The sequence below is a fragment of the Melospiza melodia genome, chromosome Z (assembly GCF_035770615.1).
Source record: "Melospiza melodia melodia isolate bMelMel2 chromosome Z, bMelMel2.pri, whole genome shotgun sequence".
NCBI classification, from domain to species: Eukaryota; Metazoa; Chordata; class Aves; order Passeriformes; family Passerellidae; genus Melospiza; species Melospiza melodia.
The window spans coordinates 12,126,221-12,147,649 of record NC_086226.1 but is presented as its reverse complement, the minus strand read 5'-3'; the positions used below and the strand labels follow the sequence as shown (position 1 = coordinate 12,147,649).

Genomic DNA, 21,429 nt, shown 5'->3' with positions numbered 1-21,429 from the left:
GCTTGAAGCACAGAGGCTCAAATACTACTTAGGAAGCTTATAATAAATTACCTTCCAAATTAACATAATCTATTACCTAAGCTTATATTATATTTGTATTTGAGAGGGGTAAGCAATTTCATACTTGGGCTGGATAGAGGGATGAAATCTCAGTGTAGTCTTCCACCTTTATCTCCCACAGTTCTAGGACTTGTATATTATGTCCTTCTGACTTTAGCAATATGTCTCCCCATAAGAGAAGAGAAATGTACAAACTAATTTCAGGAAAACGCCTCCATTTATTTAATACACTTTCGGTATCTTTGAATAAAATATCAAATGTTTAGATGCCAACTCCTGAAGACAGCTTCCTACTACCACAAGATTGTTCCCCATTCCTGTTTGGTTACTACTGCTTTTAAACAACTTCTGTAATTAGGAAAGATATTAAAGCAGGGGCTCTCAAGCTTTTCCATTTTACAATAAGGTGTGGAACCATTTAGAAACTTCAAATATTTAGACTGCTGTGCAGTGGATATGAATCTAGTCTTTGTACAAACTTTCACAGACATGTTTTATGTGGCTCACAGTTTTCACAAACCAAAAAAAACCTCTGCCATGTTTTATTTTATACATCCCAGCAAGAATGCATACACTACTTAAGAAAAGAGAGGAAAATTAATCAAAATATGTGAAAAGTCTCATGATCAGGAAAGATCCATATGCATTCTAACTTAGAGGCAGTGGAAAAGATCTGTCTCAAAGATCGTAATGCTTTAAAAGAAAACATTTCTCTCACGCATACTCCATGAAGTTCAGAAGCAGGCCCTACAGACTTTCAAGCGAGTGTTTCAACACATTTTCATCCACATTGACAAATAATATTTTTCCAGCTCTAAGCAATGGGAATTTAGGTGAAAAATTTTTTGAAAAATCAGAAACTTGAAATTCCAATCCGTAGATAATAGCAATTTTATCTGCAGAAATACCATCATTTCTATACAATTATCAAAGATCATTGACAATGATGCCAATTCCTACTGCACACTCTGTAATCTCTTTCCACTGGTGTCTTAGAGCAGAGTGATGATACAACAGCCATCTACCTGGCTTGCCATGCTGCTCCATCTGGAAACACCTGGTCAGCCTCCCGGAAGCACCAGAAGAGAGGATAAAACGGCGTAACTCTTATAAAACTGCTGAGTTTTAAACAATAATAAAGAAGTTAAGTAACAGATTTAGAAGTATGCCATTTTCAAATGTCTGCCAAGCTGAATAACAAATGCTTCCATCTTGTTTCTTCTTTTGAGCAAAAATACGGTTAACACATGTTCATACTATGTATGCTCCGATTTTAAAAAAGGCTGCTCACATAATAGAAATGTACTAATATTATAGTTTTAAATCTACCGTAAACTCCGATCACAAAAATCTTCACATTCAAGATTCCCCTGGAGCTCTTCCAAGGAAAAGAGCCAACTACAATAAATAAGGTGGGAAGCTAGGGAGTATCTACAATGTAGTGACCTGCTATCATTAGATTCAAAATACTCTTGAGAATACAGTAGTGGAGGAAAGAATACTAATGTTTTTCCCTTGTGAAACATGACTCAGAAAATGTGTGGAAATATTCAATAGAAAATGGACCAGAAATGGATAAAACTTACAATTCTCTATGTAGAAACCAGAAATACCCTAAAAATATTTTCAGATGCCATTATTTTGAAGAAGGATTTCAATACAGAAAACATGGATAACAATGTTCTACCACTCAACTTTCAAGGTATAGCTATAAAATATATTTTTACAAGAGCATGGAGCCACTGAACAATATTTTCCTTTTTTGATTAATAAAAAAGGTAACTTAATCAAGGTGGCAACCTGTTTCCTTGTAACTGCAATGTCAGGCATTTTCAAACACTTGGTCTGTTAAAATTACAGCCACACTTTCATATATCATAAAATTAAGGAAGACAACCTTCATGTCCACTCCCACTCCCTGTTACAGGGACAAAACCCTCACAGTTTATTACTTTGCATACCTCAAACCTCTAGTGACATCTCCCCTAAAACAAAGTACATGCTGCTCCAGGATACACAAAAGGAAGGACCACATTGTCGTTATATATATGGAAGCAGAAAATAAAAATTGACAGGTAGCCACCCTATAAAAGAAAACACATTCTTGTGATTCACCTCTTATACTGGAGGGTGGTTTTGTTCACTTAAAAAAACATATAAATTTACTGGGCCTTAAATGCTGCATTAACTTACATATTGTGGAAAATACGGATTTTCCATAAACATAAAACAAATGGCATTAAAAACAAAAACAAAACAGAAGTTGCATGATGATTTCTTGCAGAAGTTAAAAGAATTTATTTTTCTTAAACAAAGAAAAGCTTTAAATCTCAGTGAAATGGGCCACAGTGGAAAAGCCCTTTACTAGATTACTGCACCTTATAAATAGTAAATGATATTGTTTAAGGTCAAGGAAAGAAATACTGCAATCCTAAAGCAAACATGCATAAAGGATGCTGGAAGATACATATTCCTTATTCTTTCTTTCCTTTTCATTCTTTCATCTAAAAAGAAGCTTTATTTATAGCTTGTCTCAGAAGACCTTCCTGAAACATCCCTTAGAGGTATTTTCAGAAGTATTTAATAATTTAACTTTTGCTTATATTTGAGAAACTAAGAAAATATTGCAGAGTCCTCCTACCAGAAATAGGTTTCCCAAAACAACCATAAATCTATAGTTTTGGACTGCTGCTTATCTACAATATTCTGTGGGATATTTAAATTTACATTAAAAATCAGCAATTCCTACAACTATACAACCAATTTTTTTTTTCTTTCTTCTTTTTTTTCTTTTTTTCTTTTCTTTCTTTCTTTCTCAGTGCCCATTCTTGCTTGGCAGTAATGGGGTGTAATACTTGTCCCTTCCATATGGGGAAAATGAGTACTCTACTGCTGCCAAGATCAATCTTGTCTGTAATAAGGATAACTACCGGGTGATCTGTTGGAAGTAGCCAAATGAATGACAGACATGTGAGAGTGATTCAAGTGCCTATCCACGGCTATTTAAAATTAAACTGACACTGGGGGAAATGTTGTGTACCCATTTCTTTTTCCCATACACTAGGTATTTTTAACTGGTTCCCATGAAGATCTCATGCTTGCATAACCAAAGCAAGAATTAGGAATAAAACCTCCCTAGCCCTCATCTGGCAATGAAATCTCCCTTCCCTTCCAGACTGCATATCCCAAAGGTGAGACCTCATTCCACAGCAGCTACAGGTCTTCCTGCCTCTCACACTACCTGACAAAAAGAAAGGGAAACAGCCTCTGAATTTCTGGACTTAAGCTCTGTACCCCCATATTCTGGCAGTATTGTTTCTGCCATCAGTTTGTCTCCTTAACCATGTAAACTGAGTAAAGAAAGGTTCTTTACTCAGTGTGCACTTAATATTTCAGATTAAATAAACCTCTAATGCTCAAATTGATAAAGTTTAATAAACTTATTTTATTATGAACATTGACAGGGAACAGAAGAACCTTCATAAATAATACTGTCAAGATAAAAGAGAAAGAGACAGAAAAACGATGAAAACATTCATAACAGAATATTTTCAAATTCCATTAAAAAGACAGAATTCTGTACAGTTTAGCAAACGTGACTACTGTTACAGTACAAAGCCCTCAAAATCTCCAATTTTACTTGTACACACTGAGCCAGAGCAAGGCTGGGGCACTGTACACACAGCATCAGCTTTCTTATGAGAGTAGGAGGCAGGAGTTCCAACCCCAATGTAATTTTGATGTAACCTGCAGTAAGTAAAGGACCCTGCCATAACCTGCAGAATGGGTGATTTCTCTCCTTGATAAAGTCAGGGCAAGAAAGAAAGAATTCACTGAGTGCTATTAACTGCAAAATTCCACTATCTGCATCAAGACATCGCGAAAACAGCAGTCATTGAAAGTAGAAAGGATGGTCAGAGAAGAACCAACAATTTTGTCTTTGTCCTGGTCACACCTCCTCCAGCTACTGGCCAGAGACAGAGCCTGTGGTCTCCAGCTCTTCTGACATTAGTTTTCTTCAAAAAGCATTGCTATTTATCTAAGGAGCTTGAATTCTACAGAAGTCCCAATGCCTACATGGTGGGATGGCATTCAGAAGTGTTTGATGTTCTATTCAAACAGCTGTTTAAGCATAGATTGTGGCTGAGAAACAAAAAAACCCAAAACACTAATACCAGAGGAAAAAAGCAAATTAATATTCTGTACCCAGCCACAACAGCAGAAACTAATCAGACTGCTAGCCCATTAGTAAAACCACGAAGTTTCACTCCATCAGCTCTGAAACAGTAATGGATTTTCCCATGAAAACTTGAAAGAAAAGGTGAAAAAAGGTTTGTGTGGTATGATGGAAAGGAATGCCAAACACAGCTTTGGTCAAACATTCCCATTAAATATTTTCTCATTACCCACCAAGTTCACTCACAGGCCAATTTCACTGGCTATTTACCAAGGAGGGTTAAGATAATGTTTACTGCCCTTTACTGCTCTTCAATTTTCTAGGCTTGCTAGCATTTCCCTTTAAAAAATCCTTGTGAAATTAAAAAAGTAACACATGAATAGTTTATACTATACTGAGAAAATCTCAGTAGATTTTCTGTTATTCTGATTTTAATCTGAACCACTAAACCACTAAACCACTAAACTGCTACACTATTACCTTCAAAAAGTTATTAAAGATGCCTTTTTTCTTTGGCAATATGGACTAAATCTCACTGAAATTATTTCATTAGAAATGAGAGCACATCAGGCTCTTTGAAGAGACAGACACTGGTGCACTTGTGCTTTTATTACACATATAGCATATCATAACTTCAACTCTGTAATACCTAAAAAAAACCAAAACAGAAAGAGTAAAATTACGTATTTCAGTACTAGGTAATGTGGAAAATGTAAAGAAGTGTAACACTGAGTTGCAGAAAACAAACTAAAGTCTTGGATAACATTATGTGTTTATCTTTAATTACACTAATGCTAAATGCTATTTTTGAGAGTATAAGGGAAAAAATGGAAACTAGGAAAGCAGCCGGTAAAAAGAAAGTAATTACTGCACTGCTGAAAAAAATGCTTTGATAAACTACACACAAGATATTAATCTCCCAGTTTACAGACCAATGATCTTTCCAACAAACAGCATTTACTGCTTACAGAACATAAAAGCCAGCTTCTTGAACATTCATTTGCTTTTAGCATGCCTTTATGCGTTTATATTTCATCAAACACAGTAATTTGAGAAGAACAAGTAAAGAACACTAATGAAAAAGCCAAAAGATACAAACAGTAGAAAGACCTTGAAAAAATATACTGCTTTTATTTTGTACAACTGCTTATAGGAATTTTTCTTTTTTTTAGATTCAGATTGATATGCTAAACTGTGCTTTCCTTAGATGTGTAGAGTTAAAGCTATAAGCTAGATAGACTTGTACAGGTATTGGTACACTGACTCACTGAAAATTATGTCATAAGATCAGCATTTGTCTAAATTCTTCACCTTTTAGTTCCATTACTTTCATTTTCACTGTGCAAAGCAGAAGAATGACAGTCTTAAATTTTATAACTACAAATGAAGAAAGCCAGCAGCACTAAAACTCTATAGACCAAAGTGATTTACTACAGTCTTTAAAAGTACTATATAAATATCAGCACCTATACAAATTTATAGTATAAAATTATGAACCTGCTTAGACTTGTACACATACTTAAAATTTTACTATATTAGTGGCCCCAATGAAATTGTTTATTGACAGTTTCTTACTGTTGGGTCTCCATTTCACGTCTTTTTTGCATTTTCAAACATAGAACAGAAATTTAGCTCTTGATTCTAAGAGAAACCGAGAGCAAAGGAATCTTTTGAGGACTCCCTTGTAGCACAAAATATCTTGGCAGGTAAACAGACCCTTAATTTTCCAGACTTAGACGACAAATGAAAACAAGAATTTCTTTGAATGCATAAAAAGACTGGCGAGCAGTATTTCTCAATTTCTCATATTTCTTAAATGGTTTTGGAGATACAGGATCCACCACTGACAAGCTTTTCCCTCTTGCAGCCTTAGAGCTTAAGTGAAGTTTCTGCACACTGTTACTGACATGACCATTACTAAAAGGAGAAGCCATCATGACCACCTCCAAACACTCAGGTCTAAGGAGTTAAAATTCATCATGAATGGAATTATGAAACTATTTTGGTTTTGGTGCCCACAGGCAGGAGAGCTCCTAAAAAAACATCTACTTCTTGCACTTTATCTTATGTAGCTGTTTTCCTCTTCTCTGTCATGAAGTTTCAGAGGAGATACTGAGGCATTCATGTTTTCTCTCAGAAAAAAGTTATAAATACTTGGTTATAAGGCTTCTATCAGAAAATAAAAATCCCCTAGAAATTCTCATGAGTTTAGCTTGGTTTGTGGTTTGTTATGTTCCACAGGAGAAAAACATAAAAACCAATTTCTGCTTTATTTGGTGAAATTATTTAGTAGTAAGTTAAACTTCCAAAGTCATATAAAACCCCGTTCTATTTAGATTATATGTTTAAGATGAAAACAGATGTTCTTCTGCACCAGGAAAAAACACGTGTTCTCTGCTTTGGTAAGAATTTAGCATTTTTAATTTCCGAGACAGCTGCCACCAAAACTATAGATATAAGAAATCCATCTGTAAGCAGATCCCATTTTGCCTTGGGATGGACTAATGGAGAAAGCAGGATTCAAAAAGACAAGATAATACAAAGCTGGTGGTGTGAAAACAACATCCAGCAGAAGGACGTTTGGTCTGCTGTGCTAGGAAAACCTGCTGTTTGCTTAAAAAATATGCAGAAGGAGAAAATGGTATTCTGAAACAAAGTGACAAAATCAATAAACTGAAATACTCCAACAACTAAAGGGACATAAGCATACATTGACATACTTATTAGTGGCAATTCTGTTGTAATTTCACCCACTCCTATGGGTGAAATAACACACCTTATGGGTGTTTGTTATCATCCATAAGTTTACTTGTACATCACAAGAGTAAAAGGACTTTTTCACCTACGGTATTGAGCTTTTCCCTTCTGCACAAGGGAATAGGTAGCCAGTTGAAGCCATGAACAGACTCTTCTGTATAACAGGTTCACAGCTGTAGGTTTTTGTAGTAACTGGTGAAAATGGTGTTTTTGATGGATTTCTTAATAATGCCTTCTTTTTGTAGCAAATTGTTGCATTTAGACAAGCTAGAGACACATTCTAAAGTAACCACTAATCTGGTCTCATGAACAAAAACTAGTTTGTCACAATAAGCCATTTCATCATGATAACTAGTGAAGTAAACAAATAAACATCTACATATTTTAGGATTTGTGTCTCACTTCAGAGATCTAGAAGGGTTCACAGAAATCCTTGCGAAATGCAATGCTAACACCAGAGCAGGGAAGCTCTACTGCCTAAACACCTTGTCCTAGGATTTCTTTTTTATTTAATTGAAACAATTATTCAGATTACTCTAGCCCTATCTCTTAATCATGGAATAGGAAAATCAGAATAGTGTTAGTAGGTAATGACCTGTATAAGGAAAAAGTAGCATATGACTATGATTTCATTCATGTTTTGAAGCGATGATTAAACTAAAATACATACCGCATCTGTAACTTCTATCTCATACAGTTTCTGGAAGGTCTCACGATAAAAGAAAAACAGCTTCCCACTGCCACCACCCTTCTTGACAGAGGTGCCTGTGACAAGGATCTTATCATCTGGACTGAAACAACAATCTGTCCTGTTGAAGAAAACAAAGAATCTTACAGGGCAGATAAATAATTAACATATCAAGAACTTAGATATAAATTGCACTCCTTAAAACAATTTTTTCAACTTTTTAGTCCTTTCCAGACAAAGCTTGAAAAGTATTTTGTGAGCTGTCACTTATTGCTGTAGTTATCAATTAAGAGTTATCTGTTACAATTGTTACTACAGTTGTGCACAAGATGTGCAAAACTGGTAGATTCAATAAAAATCCTCCTCCCAGCAAAATTCTCCTCCACTCAAAAGTCTTGCAAGCTTTTCAGTACAAGAAACAAACAACAAAAAAAAGTACTTTAAAATCTGGCTGTCATCTTAAGTAAAAAAATGTGCTCATCATGAAATTTGGTTTTGCTGATGATACATTCTTCAGCGATGCAAGGTGGTGTGTTTATATACTGGCCAAAAATATTTTTCTGTTTATTTTTCCTCTGTGTTACAAACTGCAGTTAAGATTGAGCTGTCCATGACTTGTCTTTCTAAGATCCTATTTCAAAACTACAAACTGTCCTTAGGGGATTTGGCTGCATTACAGCAATAGAAATGCAGATCAGACCAATAAAAATATTGAAAACAATACTTAGCACTATACAGCAAAACAAAATCAGCACTCCTGACACTGTAACCTGAATTCATATCATGTATCTTTGTGTTATGTCTAGTTTTTCATTCAGCTCTTTTTTTATTAATTACAGACTAAATAAGAATAAGATTTACATCTATATCTCATTACACACATAAGGGCCTCCTCCTGAAATGTTACTAATCTAATTAGACTTAAGACATATGAGACTGAAATATCACAAAAGTAAGATCTTTTAAAGCAACGTGAATCCCTAAAATAGATGAGAATTGTCACTTCACAGTTCTCCTTGTACAGTCCTCTCTGCACAACTGTGGACCTAGTGACAACTGAGGATAAGAACTCCAGCAGAACTCTTCCATTCAGCAAAAATACTGCTATTTCTGCTAATTAATAAATTAGAATACTTTATTAGAATGAATTAGAATACTTACATTGGAAAGAAGCTGGGCAGTCCATCTGCTGAATTAAGAGGTTTTTTAAATTGTCTAATATCCCATAGCTTTAAAGTATCATCTCCTATGAAACAGAAGAGATAAAGGTTAGCAATAAAGAATTCAAGTCAAGAACTTACACACATCAGAAAATTTCACTCTCTAATTCAGAGAGAAGGAGAACAAAATTACATAATAGAAGCATCCAAAATGGGAACAATTTGTAAGTTTTTCCTTGGTAAGTGACTATGACAGCGCAAGGTTGAGAAGCTCAATATGCAGCACTCCAGTATATCAGAAACTTCTCCTCAATGGCTCAATTCTATTGTGGTAATCCCTCCTATCACAGTGGAATCAGATTCCTCAATCGCTAATTTATTCTTTGTTTGTGAGCATCGATGTTTTGCTTCTAGGAGCAAATTTCAAGATATCTAAAGAAATTAAAAATGTTGCCATGAATGGTCTACATCAAAAACTAAACAAGTTTTACATGTGTGGTTTTTACCTGTCCTGAAAATGCAATCAAGAAGGACATGAAAAGCACATGAAAGTCTTCCCCCTTCTTTAGCAGGCAACAAACTGCTATCTCAGTATGGAGAAGAGGCCCTGGAATCAGTCAGAAATCCTTAGGGAAGGGGGTGAAGGGAAGCAAGTGAAACCACACATACTCTAATGAAACATTTTCACCACACTACCTTTAGCTATAAAAGCCAAAATCAAGGTTACAAAAAGAGATTTGTAGCAATTTTCATCTGTGTTTGATAAACATGGTGTGACTGTAGGCCAGTAAAAGTCAGGTTGTTTATCCCTTTTTGAAAAGTTATGACATATTAACAAAATGAGAACAGGGGTAAAAAAAAAAGAGATTAATTAGCTATTCTCAGAGACATCTACATCTCCTCTCTGATTGTCCTTCTGGAACACATATTTCCAGCATGAGATGAGCTACAGAATTTGAGCTTTGAAGTACCTCACTCAAGCACCTAGACACATCCTAGCATTTGACAGCAGTGCCTCAGAACTTTCAAGGGTAAAAAGAAGGACATTTAAGCAACAATTCCCTTTGAAAATATCCACACAAAAAGTTACAAAATCCTTCTGACCTAGGAGGCAAGATCTGCTTCCTTCCAAAGTACAAATCTTGCAGGGAAGTAATTTGGTTATCTACAAGTATTTTGTGGATTCATAGCCTTTGAGCTCAAAAGCTCAAAGGAGGCCTTGGAAATAAAATGTTTTTAAAAGAAGTAACAAAAGAAATCAAGGCCAGCAGTGCCCTTTACAGGGAAAGCAGTAATGTGTGGCCTCATACATCATGTATGTTTATATTAAAATCTAGGATAACTGCTTACTACAAAATATTTTTAAGAAGTGGACAACTTAAATAAATGATGTCTAGAGTAGAGTATATTTCTGTTCATTGGGAAGCTAAAAAACGACAAGAAAGAAAAATGTTGAGTCCCTGTTTTGGGAATATGTGTTTTCTTATTGTTTCCCAGTAGACTCCATCCCAAGTACTTCAAAGCATTTAGTCTTGTAAAATGAGCCGTCCCTTTTCCCTCCCACCCCCCCAAAAAAAAAAAAAAACAAACAAAACAAACCCTTATCATCAAGATGTTACATCTAAAGCACCAGCACTTTATAAATGTATGCAAAGGACAGCATTTGGCCACTTTGCAAATCTCCTGGATAGGGACAGATCTACGGCTAGCAGCCAAGGCTGTTCTGTTCCTAGTGGAATGAGCCTTGACATGATCTTCAAGCTGTAGTGCTGCCAGGTTTTAGCAGGAGAAATGCAGTCAGACGTAGCTATAGCTCCTTTGCTAGCAGGAAAATGTAATAGGATAGTTAAAAAAATTTAGAAGACTCTAGTAGGACTCAAATTTAGGGCTGATTTCAAGTCAACATTGTCTTAAATTGAAATAGTTTAGAAATAGAAAAGTAAGTATTTGGAGAGGGGAAAATGCTAGTAGAATGACTTGACTTGCTAATGCTGTGAAACTTTACCATCATTAACAATTTGCTCCAATTCAGTTTTCCTAATTAAAACTCCCAGTGTGCAAATGCAAATTGGTTCCTAAATCTAATTTGCATTTCAAGTTGAAATCACTGTCACCAAGATCACAGAATATTGCCTTTCCTCAGCACCAAGGATTTTTCCCAGTAGGATCCTTCTATCAATGCTTAGGAGGCAGCTTTAACAGAACTGCAGCAGTTGTGATCTGTTTTTAATTACTTTATACATGAACAAAAATAGTTATGCTTAAACAAAAGCATATAAACAGAAGTTGTGCAATTCAGTATGAATATTCAAAATAGTCTACTCAGATAATTCAGTATTTTTTCTTGATGGCAGGCTTATTTAAAGCTTTTATAGCATTTTTAGTAGCATTTCAAACACTATTTTTCACCATTTTAATAAGGATACCAATAAACAGGCTCAAGACTGACACAATCAGATCAAGACACTGTAACGCCAAAGGTATTGAGCACGGATTTATCAAGAGGTAACAATTAGGTCCTAGAAAAACAGTCTTTGGTGAGCAAAGATAGGAATTTTCCAAATGCCCTTTAGTCAAAATAAGGCTGAAGCACTAATACTGTAAAGATTTTATCTGATTTTTTTATTTTCTTTTCAGAAGATACTGACCAGGAAGACAAGCACATGAATGCACATAAGCCCAAAAGAAGCAAAAGTGCTGCCAGGAATCCACAAAGCCTACAGTCAGCAGCACTCTGTTTAAAAAGAGGGAGTCCTCTCCTGAAAGCAAAGCTCAATGACAGAAATTGTTCACAGAGATCAATGAGGCAAAGAAACATAGGAAATGGGAATTCTAAAAAGTTACAGCTTTGGGAACACATAGCATAACAAGCTTACCAGAATATGTTTATCAACTCTGAGCCTTTCTGTGAAGGCTTATACTACATCTGTGAGAAACACAGAGCAAGGTACAACCTTCTGCATTCTGTACTGGTTCTACAGGAGGAGCTGCATCAACTACAGAGCAACCTTTGGAGGCATCAAAGATTAGCACCAAAGCCAAAGATCCTGTGAAGGAAGTCACAAATCGAGGAATCTATACCTACATTTGGAACATTTCTCAGCATCACCTGCATCCATACCAGCCTGATCAAATAAGTGCACCATCCTCTCTAAACATATGGAATGTACAGACAAACATATAGCAAGAAGGATACTAGAAGACTTTCATAATGCATTTCAGCTCCAAGTGTTGCACTTACCTGAATATGCCTATTAAAACTAGTAAATGTATTTCTGCCATGGTTAGAATGAACACCAATGTTCAGCTTCTAAGCTTCTAAAAACCCATCTGGTTTTTGAAATGCCAATGTTTGGATTTATTGTGAAGAGCAACATGTTATTACACTACACAAAATAGTCTCTATACATGCTGCTGCATAACCCTTGAGCATACATATTTCTATGTTTTAAACCAATTTCAAAATGAAGAAAGAAATACAAGTAAAATTTAAAAAAAAAAAAAAAAGACCAACAAAAAATACCAAGAGTCAAAAAAAGATTTTGAAAATTTTTACAGTAAGACCTCAAGTCCAATCCTAATTCTTATCTCTCCCCTGCTAAACAAAGAAAATGTTCCACAAATACTACCCTTCGTTGCTTCAAGCATGCAGAAATATCACTTTCTTAAGTTTCTGTCAAGTTACTACCTAATATCCAACAAGAATAGCACTGGAAACTTTCATAAGCAGCTCCTTAGGTTTTTATTTTCCCTTGTGCCTGCAGCTGAGCCATGCCTCATCTTCTCATATCCAACACAGATCTACATCAGATGCAGGAAAGTCCATCAGGCTTTCAATGGAAGTTCCCATGCCCCAAACAACCATCCCCTCTTTGATCCTTAGCACTTGGCAGGTGTGTTAATCTACAAATGCTGGATCCACATCTGCTTTTGTTGGTACAGATCCAAAGCAATACTCATATTAAAGCACTAACCAAACAAGTCAAAATAAGGTATGAATCCTCCTTACTTTCTAGCATAGGGCACACAGAGCTCTTTTTTTTCTTAATACACTAGACAAAGGTAGCACTTTTATCCACATTGAGTGGCCAAAGTTCTGTGCAGTCTTACATTCTGCAAACAATCAATCAACATTTTATACAGCTTAGTGCAGTGTGTGGAAGATAAAACCTGAGTAAATGAAAGTCTGTTTAACACGAGACAAAAACTGGAGACAGATGAGGAAGAGCAGGCAAGTAAAAGTGCCACGGGCAATAAAAACAGGAAAAGGTCATTTATGTGGTCTACACTCATAAATGTGAAACAGAAGAGAATTTGCATAAATGGAGGTTTCAAGACAGCAGTAGTGAATACCCCTCACTAAGTAATAGCTTTGTTTGCTGTTTTATTTAAAAGCACGCCAAGGTTTATCCCTAAATTTCCTGAAATATGTTTGTGTGAATTTTTTGGGGGCAATCACCACTGGCAGACAGACACAGCGTTTTACTTAGTGCAGAATGGAAAGACACACAGTTCACATATTTTCTAAGCAGGAGAAGGTCCACACATAATAAAAGTCTGGTTCAGTAAGGACAAAAAAGCTTGAAAGCCTTTACCTCACCACTTACAACCCATTCATGATGGGCAGAGTGGCAGCAGAACTCTGAACAGTAGTTCAACTCAGGACCCTGAACAGCAGTTACAAAACAACACAAGTGCCATTAGTGTCCATATGCCTAGGGCCTTCCAGAATAAGACTACAAAGTCCTTACTCTGAAAGATGTGTTCTGGGAAACAACATTTGGAATCTTTGAAATGTGGCAAGACATACAAAGAATCAGTGAGGCCGCACCCAGTATCAGCTGCATTTCACTGTACAGACAAGCACCGGGTCAGACACTCTACCCCCTTCGGGGACAGGGGCACAGGGAGGATGCAAAGAAAATGCAAGCTACTTGGCTAGGAAACACATCCACTGCTTCAGAGCTTTTTTCATCTATGAACACCTACATTCTGGTATTTTGTGTATGCAATCTCATTCTGTCTATGTACCAAAGTGACCAGATGTTCTAAACATATGTTAGGCACAGTGTTAGCCTGCCTTAATGTATACTGCCTCTCCCTAGGCCTGTTTATTTGGCCTTGGGGCAATGCTAATGCATACACAGAGCTTCTGGTTACAGCTGTTTTCCATCCAGACAGCTTGGCTTGTATGCTTGCACCTGCCTGCAAAGTACTGGGCAGACAAATTTCTGCAGGAAAAGCTGTCTTCAACAGACACCATCCTCTCCCAGTAATGAAGTTAATGAGTCCTCAAACACATCTCTGCCTTCTCAAGTCTTCTTCTACTATCTAAGACTCATTTATAAAAGTTTTATGTGAAGTTTACAATGCAATCCTGTTCTCCCAGTCCTGTGAACATTCCAAATTCTTTTGCCATTGAAGTATATTTTGAAAAGTCAATTCCAGTCATCAACTTTTGATGTTTTTAAAACAGATTAGATAAAAATTTCAATTAGGACCGCAAAAGATGTTGGTTAAGAAAGGTGTATGAGGAATTAATACGTACAGAGAAGAGACAGTGTTATTGAGAGGCACTTATCTTCCACAGAAGAACTAAGCAACAAAACTGGACTTTTTTATTTTTAATTAAGCTAATGATTTCCTTTCAGTGTATTATTACTGCTAGATGAGAACACAGATCAGGAACTGTGTAATACAATCAGCAAAGTTGTCTTAAAATATTTCTTAACTGCAGTAAAATTCTCTTTCAGGAACACAGTATTGTATGGTGTATCAAATAAAAGTAGTAAACTGTGAAATACTTCATATTTGAATCACTAGTATCTGATTTCACTACCTTACCTCCACCACAAACATCTACATCAAACAATTAACGTGATCTATGTGGTTCGTTCAATGAACCATTTCATTTCATTGAAAACGTGTTACATTCAACAAGTCACAGGGCTCTTTCAAGCACCTACCTCCTCTGCTGGCAAGGACAGTGCCATCATAGGAAAATGTCAAACAGGAAGTGTCAGTGCCTGAAGCATGGGCTTGTCTGCAGTGGAACTTTGTATGTACCTGTTTGCCAAACAAACAAAACATTACAAAATCAATTATAGTTACGAATCAAATAACAAATTAAACAAATGGGACGAACATTTCTTGGAAGCATTTTCTGTGCTCTGCTGCTATTCATTATTCTAAACAGAAACCCCTACATTTTTAGGAGGTATAGTAGCTAAGTATTTCAACAGACTTTTTAAAATGTTATTTTAGTTTTAAAATATGCTTTCATAACAAGAGCTTGAATGCAAGATTTGAGTTCTTCATACGTTTAAATATATAGTACAGAATTACATAGCATCAAAGCTCTTGGAAAACTCCCACTAGCACTGAACAAAGGTAGTTATGCCTGGTTAAGATAAAAATACATTCCAAGACAGTTCTCAACACTCCCCTAAGCAGGCCTTTAGTTTCTCAAACTACCAAAATACAGAGTACATACTTTGGAAAGGACTGAAAAGGACTGAAAAAATTTACTTTTGCCAAATTTAATCCCTGTCAGAATTCATGGCTTACACAATAGAACAAAGTTCTATTGTGAGGTTTGTGTTCCATTTAGGTACTGTAAAATTCAAGTATGGGAACGATGTATGTTTTATTTTAATTATTCCAATTAAAGAAAGGTTGAAATTACCTTCAAGTTCACATTTTGTTCCTGTATGGAGATCACTTTTTATTATTAAGTCATTATTTAGTAAAATACCTAAAAATTCTATTAATAGGGAAGGAACCTCAAATTAAATTTAAATGGTCTTGACAAATCAAGTTTTCCCACTTGCCAACCTAAAACAAGACTCTCAGCTAAGATTCCAAGACAGGAAGTAGAAACACAGGAAGGGAAAAAGGGAAAAGACAGAAACAGAGAAAAAAAAATTGAGACAGGTTGATTCCTTTTTTAATACCTAGGTAATTATGCTTCTCATTTGCCTCTTTTTGTAAAAGATAACTAATTCTCATAGTTGTAAAATTAGGCATTCAAGAGTTCAGGGTTTCCAGTATGACTGTATCTAATCTTCCCCTCTGTAAAATGAGGACTAAAACACAGAGAAGAAAATGGCAAATTAGTGACCTTGAAGTCCTTGAATTTATGGTTGTGATGAGCAAAACAAAATTCACGCATATAAGCATATATTTTCAGATGAGAAGTTGAACAACACGCAGCAAAACCAGACCTAGAATCCCACCCTGAATAGTAGGAGGAAAAAACAATGAGCAGCTGCTCAGTGATTTTTACCCAAACCATGCATTAAAATAGATGCATTTCTACAGAATAAAAAAGAGAATATGATCACAAAAGGAGAATGTGATCACAAAATGCAATCACACAGACTGATTTAGGCTTGCAAAGGAATCCTCAGTAAATTTATCTTCAAATTTTTAACTATGTACTTTACTAAGACTCTTTTAATGGGTTATTTTGTAAGAGCCACAAACTAGTGAAGTAATTAATGTTGTTTATTCTTAAGAATAGTTGTTCTAAATTTGGTTCAAAAGCTAAAGAATCTTTGTCTGATGATGTTAATAATTATTGCAAGCTTATTTTGATGCGTAGATTTGGTCAGTCATTAAGAGGAGTCAAGTGAGGCATTCCCTTCACAAATTACTCTTCAACAAACAAAGGGGGAATCCAAATACCAACAACATGCTTCTTACAGTATTTGAACACAGAATGCAATGGCCTACACTTAGCCATAGTAATTGTTTTGAAATTACTGTCACTTCCAGCCAATTATGCATACCCTGAAGTCTATGAGCAGACTGCGGTTTACAACTGTTTGTCTTTGATGGGAGTGTTTATTAATGTGAAAAACATATTTTGTGCATCCAATAGCATAAAATTTTCCAAGTATGTGGAAATGTGTAAAGAATAAAATGTAAATTTGGCAATCAGGAAATAAGTTTTCTGTAGTATTTATTAAACATTAACAAGCAATTAAAACTATGTATTTTTTGTGTAAGAAATACTATGGACACTTTCAAAAACATCATAAATGGTTAATATTCACACTTTAAAAAATCACAGAAAGATTACATTACGATCTTAAGCTAATTCAAACAAATTGAAAAAACTTCACTTGGGCATAACATTCCCATTCTTCCAGGCAATGTCACACTGATATACAAATATTAAAATACCCTTTTTTTCACTCTGCTGCCCAAGTTATTGTAAATGTGTAGGGTTTTTTCCTTTCATTTCATCCTCAATCTGAAATTCTTTCCTCTTGCCTATAGATAGATAGCAAATCACATAACAGTCAGAATTTGTGTTATTTTCCTATGGTCAAAGATACTGACTTTATTTAGCATTTGTATGTGAATCCATCAATAAAATTTAAACTGTGTCCTTCAGGAATCATCTTATCATCTTAAATTGGCCCCAAGTTGTGCCAGGAGAGGTTTAGATTGTATATTAGGGAAAATTTCACACTGAAAGAATGGTCAAGTATGGAACAGGCTTCCCAGAGAAGTGGTTGAGTCACCATGCCTGGATGTATTTAAAAGACATGCCAATATGGCACTAGGGAACATGGTTTAGAGGTGGCCTCAGCAGAGTTAAGGTTCTATATAAGGTTGCAAATAGTGGGACTCGATGCTCTTCAGGGCCTTTTCCGAATGAAATTACTTTTTTACTCTACACCACGCACCATAGAGCCTTCTCCATTAAGTACTTATACTCTGGCCAGTTTTTGCCCCTTTTTCAACTGTCACGTAGAGAAAGGAAAACAGCAACATAACATATAGAAAACATGTAGATGTGCAAAACTGGTATCATTTGTCCCTTAATGACAAAAATTAAACCAAAAAACCAAATTTTGCCCAACTCTATCCAGCTTTGATACTTTAGGATTTCATGTAAAACAAGGCTTGACTGAAAGAGATAGTGAGATTGCATCAGCAATTCTATGTCTTTAAAAACAAATTTGCTCAGTTTACCAGTAAAAGATTGTTTTCCTAACTTTGAGCTCTGCAAGCTTGCCCTCCATATATTATTCTGCAAATGAATATAACCCTGAATTGTAGCAGTAAATCAAATATTCTAAAATGATTGAAGGTTGAAAAGAAGTTTTTACACATACTGGCAAACATTCATTGCAGTTTTCAAAGAAAATAATGTTTCTGGCCTCTGACCTCTTAGTATTTTTAACAGATGTCTAATCTTGCTAACAAATCATTAGCAAAAAAATTGTTATCAGAATGTTTCTAGCTGGAAAGACATGGAACAACAGAACCAATGTACGCAATTACAAAATTTGATTCAAGAAGGGAAAGGAAGAGCACTGAAACATAAGATAAAGATGTCAAGATAATTAGGGCAAAGTGTATCTACATATCTCCCTCTTACCCTTCTCCTTTTGTTGCAGAGGTGCCTGCTATAATGAAGTAACAAGTCATGTGCCATGCAAAATTTGACAAGTTCATCAGTCCTTAACATTTTTAAAAGGTTTAGTTACTTCAGCAAATTCTGCAGTAAACCACTAGCTTCTGCAACTTATTTAAAGGCTTTCTAATATGTAACTCCACCAATGTAAGCACTTTCCTCCTAGCTTTGTATTAGCACGTATATTTTTGTTAAGCAATTACAGCTGACTGTACTTGTGTGCAAAATGAGATGACAGGCATAAAACATGAAGCACATGTGAGAAAGGACACAGTTGCATGTATCAAAAAACCAAAAAATAACAGATAAATGTCAGGGGGTTTGCAAGATTGCCACAGTCCTCAGAGCAAATGAGAGCCAGAAGACAAAAGGAATCAGAGAAGGAACTGAGAAAAGGTGGGATTGGAGGCAGAGGTACATGACTGGAGGAACATCAGCAATGAGTATCCCTTGCACAAAAATCTGTATGGACGGACTTAAGAGGACCCAGACAGGAAGTGAAGATGACAGTGGCCACATGAATGGTTTACCACAAAAGAATGACCTACAACAGAGCCACATAGCTGCAGCTCTGCATCTCACAACTGCTCTCCTGCTCCAAAACACTCTATAAAACTTGTTCTAGGAAAAAGACAGACCTACCCAATTTGTTCACCTCAGAAATCCAAGCCACATCTATGAGAAAAATAACAGTATTTCTAACTGATGGAATTTTTGAATTTCCCACATTGTATCTGGGATACAATATTTCACAGTAAGCCGACACTTTCCCAAGATTACAATGCTTCTCACATTCTGCCCCCCCCTTTTTCTTTTAACAAAATATTGAATGTCCCAGCCAAGAAATTCTTCTTCCTTCTTATTCCTAACATCTTCTAGATTTTTTTTAAGCAAAGGCAGTAAATCAAGGCAGGCCTTGGGGAAAGTGAGACCTACAAAGACGGCTATATCAATCCTTCTCTGTTTTACAGATGTATAGCAAAATATTACTTATTTATTAGTGTGAACACAGTCAACCATAAAACCACAATCAAGATTTATGCTGATTTCAAACAGGAGGCAGAAGGGCAGGACAGCTCAGCAGAGATGCCTGACAAGCAAGTCCCAGGCCAGCTACTTGAGTTTTAAATTAGTCTTTTCACCTAAGATACTTACAGCAAAATAAAATAGCTCACACTGACAACATTCAGTTGCAAATGTTTTAATTTTTAACACACATACATGCCTTCCAAGATAACATATTATCATTGGCCAGGCTCAAAGTGATAAAAGTATCAGCTACAAAGCTGCAAGATGCAAACAAACAAACAAACCAGAAATCTCCTTTTTAGTCACAACTGACCAAAGCTGTCTGGGTTTTTGTTCAAAGTAATCCCATCACAAATGAACAACATCTCAGAGCAGTGATCGCAGCTGACAAGGCAGACAGGTTCCCAAGGCAGGAGTGACACTCTCCAAATGTCTACTTCCCCATCCCCCCTTCAGCCACCTGTACTGAAGGGAGCCTATCTCCTTTGCTACCAATTATAATCCACAAAAGAAATCTAAGTGTACTTTCTGCGCTTAGCGTATTAATTAAAAATTGTCAGGTCTACATATGTCAGCTGAATTCAAGAATTTCTCAGTATTTTCGCTGAACAGGCTGTATCAGATGCTTTCCTTAAGTCTCTGTAAACATGATCCCAGGGCTTTCAGCTTATGTGACGACTCTTCAATACCACTTCCTGTGGTGTAGAAATGGATGCTGTTTCAATAATGAGCACACTGATGCAAAACAAGATTAACTTGTGAAATCTGAGGTTTTCATGTTTACATGATTACACTCTTACATGATTTCCTCTTCTCTGTGACTTTGTAACTCAGTGACATCTACATGTATAATTATCAGACCTGAAACACTCCTTGTTTTCTCTCAATCCTAATTAATCAGTTATGAATACAGTAGCCTAACTTTACTTACCACAATCAGGACATCTGACTTACAATGTATTTAACTGTCCCCTAAAACCATTATGTTCTCATCTGCTGCAACTAAGGCCTTTTACCTGGGTGACAAGACTTCAGGATTTATCTCTCACATTCAGCAGTGGTTCAACACCCGTCAATAATCTCTCACAAGTATTTCACTGAGAAGCTTACCCACTTATTTGCAAATACTGGATCCATAAAAGACTTCGCTCTTTTTTTTTTTCCCCAAATATTCTGTAGTTTTTCTTGAGCAACTACATTGCAATGAAAAACCTATATAACTGGGCGTAGAAAAAAAATGGTGTATAATTATTTTTAAAATTTATGGAATCTTCAATGCATCATGCATTATATTATGCAATTGTGAATGAAAATAAAAACACAAGTGTGAAATACTTAGTCAGAAAATGCTTGGAAGTTATGGAAAAGAGCAGTCTAAGAAGAGAAGTCATATAGTGATGTAGCCAGGCAAGGTGAAAAATTATTTAGTGTTTTGTCAATTGCAATTGATTCCAAAACTTCATTTCTATTTTAAAACATCTAAAACATTTATGCAGAAGGCAATGAGGAAAGCCACCTGATACACTGGACTATACACTTAGGGTTTAGGCAAAACAAGGAAGCAGGCAGGCCAGCCTGTCCCAGAGATGTCTCTGATCCATTGCAGAGTGATGAGAAAGCCTTTCCTATCTGCCCATGCTTCATTCACCAGGAAGAACATCCAGCTTCTAAGAATATTGCTGACCACAGAAACAATTTCTTCTTGTTTAAGCTTATTCATCAAGAAATATTTCAGGAAACAATTTTAGAAAGATAGCTTCTTAACAGCATTGCTAAATACTTGCCTAAAGGTTTGAAAATAAAACTCTAGCTGAGTATTTGGCTGCATGGTCAAACTTTGCATTTGAGAAAATAACCTATCTTGGCCACAAAAATGATACATATTACTAATAAATACAGCTTTTGGAAACGATTCAGTTGGCTTCCTTTGGGAATTTTTTACACTGCATGAGAAAAACACACAAGGATGTAAAAGGAACTTTCTTCTGTACCTTTTCATAACTAATCTATCCCATCTCATCTTATCCTAGCAAATTTACATTTTTCCTCCTTTGTACTATCATAAATATGGCTTTTGTAAACCAAAAATAAAAAAAAGCCCACTCTTCCTTTTGCCTCTCTAGAAGTC

At 35.9% G+C, this 21,429-nt stretch overlaps 1 protein-coding gene across 1 annotated transcript in view; it reads right to left on the bottom strand.

The window, feature by feature from the left end:
* WDR70 (WD repeat domain 70) overlaps positions 1–21,429 on the bottom strand; it is a 124,772-nt gene that overhangs the window by 19,916 nt on the left and 83,427 nt on the right. The window contains exons 11-13 of the mRNA XM_063179659.1: positions 14,809–14,908; positions 8,844–8,928; positions 7,665–7,803 (exon numbers count right to left, since the gene is read on the bottom strand). Coding sequence (XP_063035729.1) covers positions 7,665–7,803; positions 8,844–8,928; positions 14,809–14,908 — 324 coding nt within the window. The remainder of the gene's footprint in view (positions 1–7,664; positions 7,804–8,843; positions 8,929–14,808; positions 14,909–21,429) is intronic.